The following is an 11,919-nucleotide window of genomic DNA, read 5'->3' on the forward strand; positions in this document are numbered from 1 at the left end:
GAGATATCATTGCTGATGTCTGATGGATCTTGGCTGAAAGCCAATTTTGGAGCATAGGCTTGGCTTTTACAAAATCCTTTAGTTTTTTGTTTGTTTTTTTTTGACAGCTGTGCTGGGTAGATGATTCTTGGTTTGGTAGTCTTTTTCTTTCAGGGTTTTTTATATGTCTTTCCGTTGCCTTCCTGCCAGCATGGTTTCTGCTAGAGAACATCAGAGTTTAATCTTAACTGGTTTTCCTTTTAGAGTTAACATTTTGTTTTTCCTAAGTTGCTTTCAGGCTTCTTTCCTTGTCTTTGATTTTGGTAATTTTGATTATGATATGTCTTGCTGATTTTCTTATGGGGTCTGTCCTGCGTGGGATTCATTCACCTTCTTGAATGTTTATCTTTCCATCTTTCATGATACCTGGGAAAATTTCTTCTAGCAGCTCTTCAACTATCTTTTCTGTGGTTTTGTTTGTCTCTTATTGCAGAATTCAAGTTACTTGTAGGTTATTCCTATTCATATTGTCCTACATAAATAGTAAGCTTTCGTTAGATTGTTTCGTTTTTTTTCTTACTGTTCCTCTATTTTAGCAGTATTGATAGATTTACCTTCAAGCTTGCTAAATCTGGCTACTCTTGATTCAGTTGTATTTCTTTCTCCTTTCAGTGTATCGTCTGTTTCTAATATTTTGGAATGCGTCATCTGGTCCTTGGTTTGCAGATTTTGTATTGTTTCCAATGCTCTATTTTGTTTGATCCTGTAGCACTTCTCTGACCTTTTCCTTGGTTTCCTAGACCTTTCTGTGGAACATGTGGGTGTACCTCGGTAGCATTATCCTCAGTTATTTTATAGGTAGTTCTAATACCTCTTCTTCAAAAGCATTTTCTAGCTCTTCCTCTTGGACATTTGTTTGAGCTACCGTCTTACTTCTGCATGTGAGCAGAAACGTTCTGCTTTTTATACATTGTGGTAGTGTTGTATTTGTATTAAGTTGATGACGTAATTGCTTCTAGTGGGTGTGATCAAGAGATGAGACTCTGTTCACTGTTTATGTAGTTCAGTTCAGTGTGGTTTTAGTACGTTTGGGTTGTAGTCACTGCTCTGGTATATAGCAGCTGGTATTGGCTCTTGTCTAGATGGTAGGGTTTTAGAGGGTGCAATTGAAGCTTGTCAGATAAGGCAAGAAGAGAAAATGCTCCCACAAGATAAAAAGGGGGACCAAGAAACAAAACTAAAAACAAAAGTGAGTAGCACGGGAAAAAAATAATAAACACAATGAAACTGGGAAAAGAAAATAGTAAAGCAACCAGGAGACAATAGCTGGAAAATAAGAGTAACTCTTTAGCGCCACCTAATGGACTCTTGCCTTCACAGCCATCGGAGAAATTTCAAGATGGATTCATTGTGCCTTTCTGACCTATCAGCAGCTTTTTTCTTTTTCTTTCCCATTTTTTCCTTCCCCTCATGTCCATTGAGCTGTTTCTCCTAGTGAGAGCTAGCCCAGGGCTGGCCAGGACTGATGTGGGAGAGATTTCTGGTGCTGGCTGTTTGTGTTTCTTCCCCCTTTGATTTATGTGCCCAGCTGCAGGATTCATGCATGCAGGACCTTCCCAGGGGGACGGGGGGCATGGGGGTTGTGTCTACTCATACAGGTCTCTCTTTTTAGTATCAGGAAATGAGTATAAACAAGAAAAAGAAAAAAAAAAAATTGCACCTTTGCCTGTGCAAGCCCCAGGTGGCTTCTGCAACAGAAATACTCTTGTCTCTCTCAGTCTTCTCATTCCCATTCAGAGTGGCTGGGGTGGGTCACATTGGTGCCCAAATCAGAAGTCACGTCCTTTATGGCTTCTGTACAATTTTTTTCTCTCTCTCTGTAAACACTCGATCCACTTACTTATCCCTTTATCTGAAGCTCAGTGTTCTGGGGTCATTCTCTGAATCTGTTTCTTCCAGTTTTCTTCATATTTGCTGAAGAGGTCTGCACAGGCTTTCTGCCTAGTCCACCATCAATTCCCACCTCTCCTGTCATTGACTAGAAGCACCCTACATACCGTGTGGTGTGAGATTGATGATAGAAAGATGGATGTGTGCTAACACCCAGAAGGTATGCAAGTCATCAGGAGAGTTTGAGAGTGGAGATGGAGCCTCTGACCTTCCTAATCCTTCCACCTTTTCTTTGGAGTGCGTGCTTGCCCAGCCACCTAAGTGAAGGAGTGGGTGGGCTATGGGATGAAGACCAGCGATCCCAACAGCTTGTCCTCTTTCAGGTGAAGTCTCATCTCCCAGTGCTGTCCATGTGGGAGGTGAAGGGGACCTGGAGTCACATAGGGGAAATGAGATGGTGGCAGCCACTTGTCATGAATGATTTCTGTCTGTATGCTGAGACTTTAGGTCTTCGGGTTTTTACTTGGTTTCAGTCCCTGGCAATGTCTCCAAGCCCAGTTAAGTTGATTGTGGGCTTGGTTTGCCCTTTCAACACCTCACAGACTCTACTGAAGTGTGAGTAGTAAGGCCTGCTAGCTCAGTCAGTGTTTGCTGTGTACTCCCTCACGCTCTCCATCTGCATCCTCGCCCTCCCTTCCTCACATTTGGACTGTCTGAATGCAGCCCTGCCTTCCTCACACTCAGTCTATGTGAAATGCAGCCTGGCCTTCCTCATGCTTGGTCCATGTGACACACAGCCCTGCCTTGCTTTTTTCCCACCCATCTCACAAGATGGTGCTGTTTTCCACACATTCTTAGTGAGATGGAACATTGCAGGCCATATTCAAATGCCAGGTGACCCTCACTACCACTAGAAAGCTTGTCCCTGAGAAACCCTGGGCCTGATATGCACTCCTCCCAGCAGTGAATGATGGTGGGAGGAGTCTCTAAGCTTAGCATCGCAGCATCCTTGGGCCAGGCACCCTCCACCTTGGCTCTCCAGCCCATCCCTATTGTAAGTCTTGCCGGTGTCTATGTAAGGTGAACAGAATCTTGTAGCATTGATGAGATTTTTTCCAAGTCCACATTCCTAAGAATACACCAAATGGAGACACAGACTCAGTGGAGGGGAGCCTCGGTGTGGCCCCAACTTATCTCCGGCTGGTAGATCTCTTCTTTGTGCTCCACAGTGGAGGACTGTTGGGATGAAGGGTGCAGAGTGTGCTGGGACACTAAACTGGCTCCTGAGGGGTACCTTTGTCTGCACTGCTGTCCACCCTAGGTCCTGTTGCCAGCCCCCTATGCCTCTCTCTGCTCCTGCAGTATGGGATGTCCTGCGCTCACTGCTTAGACTTTGCAGATGGTCCCTTTATAGACACTCCTCAAATGAGCCAGTTTGAATGTTCTGCTTTGTTGCAACCCTGATGATAAAATCTTACAGGGAAGAGCTCATTTGTTCTGATGATTAGAATTGAGGTCCAAGATGATGTTTGTCCCACTACTTGATGTAATTTACCAGCTCAGGAACCCACCCTGCAGTGACTAGCGTACGTGGGTCACTCGGTTCCTACTGCCGTGGGGAATGTAAATTGCCAGAATGAATGACAGACATTCTGAGACCAAGGGCCGGGTAAGAGTACTGGAGAAGACCGAATGTGAGGGGGATGGTCATGTTTAGGTCCTTTCCATGGGCCCATCTGGACCCTGCCACTTCCTGGGCATCCCCAGGCTAGATCTCTGAGGTGTGGTAGGTTTCTGATGAAACGTGTGGACCACAGTCTGAAGACTAAACAGTGTTGAGTCTTGAGTTCACCGTTAACATGTTTTCTGTCTCTGTTACAGCTACAACTAAGGTGGATACCTAGGAATGATTCTTGCCCTCTGATTTGCCTGTATTGCAGAAAGGAATAGTGTGAAATAAATGATGCTGTTAGATCTTTGAAGCTGCCAGACTTTTCCTTGAATGGAATCGTTGCCTCTTGATGGGCATTACTGAGGGGATTTTGTTTGCCACCAGGTAGTCTGTCTGCTGTCCAGTAATCGGAAGGACAAGTATGATGCGATCAAGAAATACTTGTGTACAGACTGCCCTACCCCCAGTCAGTGCGTGGTGGCGCGCACCCTAGGGAAGCAGCAGACGGTCATGGCCATTGCCACGAAGATCGCCCTACAAATGAACTGCAAGATGGGGGGAGAGCTCTGGAGGGTGGACATGCCAGTAAGTCTTGACTGTGCTAGGAGATAGAAGTGTCCATTGGTGTTTTAGTAAATGGATATGCTTCTTAAATATTGTGTTCTTATAACATTGCTGTACTTCATTTAAGCTAAAGCTAGCGATGATCGTTGGTATTGATTGCTACCACGACACCACGGCTGGACGGAGGTCAATTGCAGGATTTGTTGCCAGCATCAATGAAGGGATGACCCGGTGAGTGAGTTGGGTAACCAGAGATGAACTGGTCAGTGTTTTTGGACTGGACTAAACAAGAGTGGGCAGCAAGACAGGTGGTGCTAGACCAGAGGTGGGCGATGCGGCATTGCAGACCAAGATGCCAGCCACAGAGGTTAACTGAGAACACCTGGGAAACTTAAAGTGCAGTTGGCGTTATTGTAAATACTGCCTCTAACTCGTTGTGTCAAATATGTTACTTCAATAATCCAAAAGACAAATTTTAAACCTTCTCTCAAGTTTTCACATTGTGCTTTGTGTGTTTTACACATGTCAGTTCACACAAAGCATGTCCACATGTGTCCATAGTGGGAGATGATATACCAATCAGCAGCACTTGGTGATCATTCACTGAGGTTTAACTTAGGACACCCTCTGGGAGACACACTCTAAGAAGACATAATCCCAAGGCTGGTAGCTGAGGGTCTTTGCACTGTGTCAGTGACTTTTACCCTGTGGAGATTCCTACTGTCTTCCTAGCAGTGTTGGACAGACCAGGAATCAGCTCCACGACTTTTCTAAGTTTCCTTGTAGCCCTCAGAGTCTGTAGTGGTGAGACTAATTTCAGATAATTTTTATGATCATCACTTGTACATCTCATTAAATTCATCATTAAAAGTTTCTGTAGTGAATCATTTTTATGGACCAATGAAATGCAACTTGAAGTTGATTTTATTTTGAAAATAAAAACACTTCACTCACTATTGTTGTTGTTGTTATGTGCCGTGGAGTCGGAACCGACTCATAGCGACCCTGTACAGGGTTTCCGAGGTATAGTTAACCTAATTCTTACATAGTTCACAGAACTGAGGGAATTGCCAACAACAGGAAACAGTGAAAATGGAAGGTTCATAGCACAGATGGATGTGTCCAGCCAGGTTTTCTCTTTAAGAAAAGTGAAACCTGTAGTATACTGCCTCTCAAGAGAATGCAGATAACAGTCTGAGAGACAGAGCTGATTGGATGGAATCGTGTTTCCTCCTCAGTGGGTGGAGTTATAGTATGGACTTGAGATAAAACAAAATGTAGCCTCTGTTAACCTAGGCACATACTGTACCTTGATGATCTGTTTATTTAAGATTTTAAGTGTTTAGAGATGTTAGATATCTTTAAACAAAATTACAAAAGATCAAAAATGGTTAAGAGCCAAATAACTACCATAGAGTAGTTGAGGGGAAAGTTGAGATAATTGTTTCCTCACTTGAGTCAAGCTTTTCTCTGGACAGCTGGTTCTCTCGGTGTGTGTTTCAAGATAGAGGACAAGAGCTGGTGGATGGGCTCAAGGTATGCTTGCAAGGTGAGTATTCTCTGGTGCTGGTCATTGCTCTGTGAACTAGGGGCCCAGAAAGCAATCCTAGAAGCTCTGTGATTGAATAATGGAATTTGAAAGAAGCACTCCATTTCTGTCCTAAGCGCTAATGTCTTTAAAACAATTCTGGCTTGCTTTTAGCTGCTCTGAGGGCTTGGAATAGCTGCAACGAGTACATGCCTAGTCGAATTATTGTGTACCGGGATGGAGTGGGCGATGGCCAGCTGAAAACCCTGGTGAACTACGAAGTGCCCCAGTTTCTGGATTGCCTAAAATCAGTTGGCCGAGGTTACAAGTAAGCATAGACAGCTTGTGAAGCAATCCCTTTCCATAAAGCTATAGCTTTTGATCTTTGAAAGTAGTGTTAACTACATGAAAAGGTTCAAGACCTGACCTTTGGTGCAGTGAGGTTTAAGGACTGTTGGCATCAAGTCTGAGTGCCTTCTCTCTGGAGGTATCGTCCCCAAAGCTGGTTGTTGAATGTTACACGTAATGCACATGAATGGTGCCCTCTGTACCTCGGAGTACAGGAAGTGTTGCTGTAGTCTCGGTGTGACTATGACAGTGGGTACTGGCTGCTTGTGTTGTGTATCACCAAGCTGCTCTCACATCTGGGCATGGCAGAGCCTTGTGCCCTGGGGAACCTGGAGCTGTGTTTGCTGTCCTCTGATCTCCCCCAGGCAGTAAACTACGCATAGTCTCCAGATGGCTGTCTCGAAGAGTACCGTCTTGTTCTACTTGTGCTAGATCTCTGGATCGGTAGGCTGTAAAGGAAGTGAAGAGGGGCATGCTGGCACGGGGTACGGGCTGTGTTTGTGCCGTGGTAGGAAGAAGGTATATTGCTCCTGAGAACTTGGGCTAGCTCATGTTAAGGAAATGGAACAAAGGTTTTAGGGATAATAGCTTGTTTTCTACATTGTAGAAAATGCCCAGTGAAGAGTATTTCAATTTGTGAACTGAGGAGGCCCAATGGGTTGGACTGTCCCATTGCTGGATGTGGGGTGTGTTTGCCCTGTGGATCAACAGCTCATAGCCTTGTATTACAGTGAATACAGAAGAAGCAGTCTTGTTTTCCACCCACAGCTTGTTCATGTTCCTAAAGTCGATACTCCTGTTTTCCCTCCACCTTGTACAAAGGGGGTACCCTGCAGGTGACTGTGCTCCTTCTTTAAATGTTGTGAGGTGCTATCAGATGAGTTCTTAACTCATAGCAACCCCATGTACAACACAAGGAAACGCTCCCCATCCTGCCCATCCTCAGTCATTACTGTGTGTGAGACCCCATGAACAACACAAGGAAACACTCCCCGTCCTGCCCGTCCTCAGTCATTACTGTGTGAGACCCCATGAACAACACAAGGAAACACTGCCGGTCCTCCCCATCCTCAGTCATTACTGTGTGTGAGACCCCATGTACAACATAAGAAACACTGCTGGTCCTGCTCGATCCTCATAGTGTTGACCCCACTGTTAAAGAGTCACTTTGAAAAAGAATATATGACCAATTGGCAAGCAAGATTTGAAATAAGAATGACTAAATGGAGTTACTTTCATTGTCATCTGTAGCCCAAGGCTAACCGTAATTGTGGTGAAGAAACGCGTGAATGCCCGGTTTTTTGCTCAGTCTGGAGGAAGACTCCAAAACCCACTTCCTGGAACAGTCATTGACGTGGAGGTCACCAGACCTGAGTGGTAAGCTCTCTGGGGTTAGATGGACATGGTTTCTTGAGCATGTTGTTGACCAATGGTAACAGACTTAACTTTGAATTCTTATGCTGTATGTCGTCGTTGTCTTCTTAAGTGCTGTCGAGTTGGTTCCATCTCATAGTGACCCTCTATTGGGTTCCCCGAGGCGTCTAAGTGTTGGGGGGAGCAGAGAGCCTCATCTTTCTCCCATGGAGCAGATGGTAAGCTCAAACTGCCGACCTTGTAGGTCATAACCCAGTGCCTATCTATACCAAATTTCTCAGCTAATGTGATCTGAACCATTACTATCAAAGCCCATGGCTTCTTAGATGGGGCTCTTACACTGAACGGAAGTTACCGTGACCAGCTTTTTGAAGGAAAGCGGCTTACTGCCTGTGGGATTGGTTATTTCTGCCAGATGTAAGAAGTGCTGGTATTGCTTGCTTTGGCACGTTTCACCTCAGTGACCTTGTGCACATTCTTGTTTCCTGGTCAGAATCTCTGGAAACGGACAGCCCTGTTCACTGAAATGTGCACATGAGAACGGGCTTCTGTGTGTAGCCTGAGCCACCTGCACCTTGACTAGATCAGAAAACCGCATGGAGCCAGGGCACTCTGATGGCACACCACAGTGGAGGAGACTGGGCTCAGCATTAGGAAGTGGCTCAGAACCCTTTTGGGGAAGGAGGGAAGGGCGCATTACAATGTCTTGTTCATAGCAACTCGCCCATCACCCCAGAGGAATGCCCTACCCATGACAGCGAATGACCAGGAAGACATCTTCTGTTGCATGTAGTGACTTTGGTGGTGGTGGTGTTCAGTGCCATCGAGTCGTGTGTGTTAAGAGAAGCCAAAGGAACCCATTACCATGGAGTCGAGTGTGCCTTACAGCAGTCCTATATGCCAATACTATACGTCAGCTTTACTGAGTCAGACAGCTTCATCGTTGTCTTGTGAAAGCAGCTGGGAGCTTCCAACCATTCACCTTTCAGTTCACAGCCTAGTCCTTTAACCAGTGCAACACTAGGGCCCATTTACTGATCATTGAAAAAACATACAAACCCAAAACCTCCAGCTCGCTGCCATCCAGTTGATTGTGACTCTCAGCGACCCTGTAGAACAGAGTACAGTGGTTCCGCAGGACTTCCCAGGTGACGGACCATGTACAGGAGCCGCCAGCCTCCTCTTTCTCCCATGGAGCAGTTAGTGGATTTGAACCACTGGCCTTTTGGTATGCAGCAGGCTGGAGCCACCAGGACTCCTAGTTGTAAAAGAAGTCAGCTTTAGTCAGGTGAAGTGTGCCATTTACATAGATGAACACTTCACAGGTATGAACCTTGGGGACTAACCAGTGAGCAGCTTCTTTACAGACACATTGTCTTAGTTTTGTCTGTTCTCAGGTGGTGGTTGTGGGTACTGTCAAGTCACTTCCAACTCAAAGTGACAGGATGCACAAGAAAACGAAACACTGTGCGGTGATTCTGTGTCATCACAATTATTGGTACCTGCTGTCACAGTGCCAGGGCATCTCAGTGAGGGTCTTCATCTTTCTCGCTGACCAAGCATGTCCTTCTCCAGGGACTGGGCCCTCCTGACAATATGTTCAAAGCAGAAGAGACAAAGTCTCCCCATCCTGGCTTCTAAGAAGCCTTCTGGCTGTACTTCTCCCAACACAGATTTGCTTTTACTCTTCTGGCAGTCCGCGGTACTTTTAATATTCTTCTCCAGCACCATTAACTCAAATGTCTCAGTTCTTCTGTGGTTTTCCTTACTAATTGTCCAACTCTCATATGCATATTAGAGGTTATTGAAAATACCATGAATTGAGTCAGGCACGTCTTAGTCCTCAAACTGACATCTTTGCTCTTGCACACTTTAAAGAGGTCTTGTGCAGCAGATTTGCTTAATGAAGTATGCCGTTTAATTTCTTGGAACAGGGACTGTGAATCCAAGTAAAAAGAAATCCTTGATAACTTGAGTCTTTTCTCCATTTATTATGATGTTGCTTATTGGTCCAGTGGTGAGGGTTTTTGTTTTCTTTACATTGAGGTGCAGTCTCTATGGAACGCTGTGGATTTGGTCTTTGATTTTCATCGAGTACGTGATAATGAAAACTGTGGATCTGAAGAATTCTACCTTAACGGGAGAAATTAGACTAGGGAGAACAAGGCTGAAATTGTAACTTTTCAACTTCATGTCCCTGTGTGATTTTTGTAATTGTGACTGCTACTCCAGTAGTGAGAGGTCAGACGGCAGGTGGGTCTCTAGGCAGAACTGACTGATGTGACTTGGGAAAGTTGCACACAGAGTTAAGAAGCCTGAGAGAGCAGTTCTGTGACTGTTTCCAGATGTGTCTAAGTGCCATGCTTCTCTGCAGCACTTGTAGCAGTGCTTTTGACCATCCCTGTGTTCATCCCCATGCCCGGCTCTGAATGCCAACTGCTCCACTTGGGCTTTGAGTCTGGTTCTAGCAAATCTCTTCTGGGCATGTTGTTTCCTGTTTTTAGATCCTCTCCTTCTCTTCAAAGATTCTGCTTCACTCGAGGATGACTTGAACGTTACTTGTTCGGATGGACATAATAAACTGCAGAGTTAAGTACCTAAAATCATTATCTGCAGAATGACGCTTTACTGGCATCAAGAAAAAGAACAAAAGAAATACTACATTCTTTTATTTTTGTACTTTTTATGGATCCCAGTTGCATCGATGCTCTTTCATGATGCTTTAAATGTTTAGTATTAAATAAGCCAAGTATATCTTAGCTAAGGAATCCTGGTGTTTGCTGGAGGATAAGTCTTGGTTTGCTAACCACAAGGTCAGCAGCTGAAACCTACTAGGTGCTCCTCACAAACCATGTACAGGGTTGTTAGGAGTCAAAACAAAGGGCTTGTGGTGAGTCTGAAGGATAAACACTGGACTTGTTAGAGCCCACCCTCTGCTCTGTAGGAGACAGAGAGCACTGTGCTTCCATGAAGAGATGGATAGCCTTGGAAACCCTGTACAGTATTGCTGTGAGTAGCCGCTAACTCGATGGCACTTCACCACCACCACAGCAGCCTTGTCACATGACACTGCGAAGCGGAGATGGGGAAGGCCCTGCTATACATTCTTGTTGGGGACTTAGAGCTCCTGGAAGAAGGCGGAGTTTCCCCCACACCTGCTGCCCTTGTGAGCCTCAATTCATAGTCGCCTTTCTCAGGCAGACGTCAGGCCTGTCGTTATAGGACACAGTAACTAGCCGGACACAAGGTCTCTTCCCTGAGGCTTCCCAGTGAGAATAAAGCTGTTCAGGGCAAGCAAGTCCCTGGACTCTCCCCTGCAGAAGTGGGTGGCTTCAGCATCGCTTGCTGTGGGCTTCCAGCTGAGGCCTCCCGGGCGTCGGTCCTGTGATTTGCAGGTACGATTTCTTCATCGTGAGCCAGGCGGTCAGGAGTGGCAGTGTTTCTCCCACACACTACAACGTCATCTATGACAGCAGCGGCCTCAAGCCAGACCACATACAGAGGCTGACGTACAAGCTGTGCCACGTGTACTACAACTGGCCGGTAAGTCTCCCCGGGGTGCTGACGCACCTCAGTGAGGAGCTGGGCTTTTCCATGAGCAGAGGCCTGGTGCTCACTGGGAGGGGGCACTTCAGAGAGCAGAGGTTGGAGTAACAGGCCTCTGTTTTCTTTCACTAAAGGGTGTCATCCGTGTGCCAGCTCCTTGCCAGTATGCCCACAAGCTGGCTTTCCTTGTGGGCCAGAGTATCCACCGAGAACCAAACCTGTCCCTTTCCAATCGCCTCTACTACCTCTAACTGGCAGAGGACAAGATGGAGCTGGGTTTCTGTTTTTTTTCCTTTTAAAATTAGAACTATGGCATTTTTTTTTTTAAAGCATTACCTAGATGAAAGTTATGGGAGGCAAGTAGGAGACAGACGTAGTAGGGTCTGTGTCTAGCATTGCTATGAACTGACTTGCTTCTGTAAGTACAGATTAGGGTGCTGTGGCTGGTTCACCTCTCATTAGCATGGTGTGAGGATGTTGTTTGCTTCCTTGTTGGTTGGGATAAAATGTGGATAAGGTACTTTACATTATAAAGTAGTCCTCTTAAACTGCTTGAAAAGAGTACTGAGTACTTGAAAGTCCTTTCAGGAGAGAATAGTTTTCCTTGTAATCCTGTGTTTACCTTAGTTTGGGAATAATTATTTTGAATTTAAAGGTGATAAAGAAGCATAAATTGGGGACCTCAGTACATGCAAAGGTAGGGTGTTACTTGAGTAACAGGTATCTTGTAGTTGATCAAAGTTGCTAGGAAGTAACCCCCCATACAAGGTAAAAGAAAGTTGAGATTCTATGAGAAACTAGGCTTATTTTTTACTTACTTGGTTTTTGTGGCTAGATGGTAATGAATATTTAAAGATAGTTGAAAAGTTTTAAATTTATGTCCAAAGATATATTTTAAGTCTGTTAAGCAAAAGAGAAGAGTAGACAGTATATTAGCATTGCAATTTTAATTCATTTTGGTTTATAAGTGGGACGTCCCTTCTATTCATTACAAAATAAAACTGAAGTGATTGCCACC

General features: G+C 45.1%; 1 protein-coding gene across 1 annotated transcript in view; it reads left to right on the forward strand.

Moving 5' to 3' along the window:
* The window catches only part of PIWIL1 (piwi-like RNA-mediated gene silencing 1), a 52,786-nt gene extending 41,634 nt beyond the window's left edge, over positions 1 to 11,152 (forward strand). The window contains exons 14-20 of the mRNA XM_006874060.1: positions 3,926 to 4,126; positions 4,233 to 4,336; positions 5,584 to 5,654; positions 5,808 to 5,961; positions 7,233 to 7,358; positions 10,751 to 10,898; positions 11,036 to 11,152. Coding sequence (XP_006874122.1) covers positions 3,926 to 4,126; positions 4,233 to 4,336; positions 5,584 to 5,654; positions 5,808 to 5,961; positions 7,233 to 7,358; positions 10,751 to 10,898; positions 11,036 to 11,152 — 921 coding nt within the window. The remainder of the gene's footprint in view (positions 1 to 3,925; positions 4,127 to 4,232; positions 4,337 to 5,583; positions 5,655 to 5,807; positions 5,962 to 7,232; positions 7,359 to 10,750; positions 10,899 to 11,035) is intronic.
* The last annotated feature ends 767 nt before the right edge of the window (positions 11,153 to 11,919 follow it).

This window comes from Chrysochloris asiatica, unplaced genomic scaffold (genome assembly GCF_000296735.1).
Source record: "Chrysochloris asiatica unplaced genomic scaffold, ChrAsi1.0 scaffold00261, whole genome shotgun sequence".
Lineage (NCBI taxonomy): Eukaryota > Metazoa > Chordata > Mammalia > Afrosoricida > Chrysochloridae > Chrysochloris > Chrysochloris asiatica.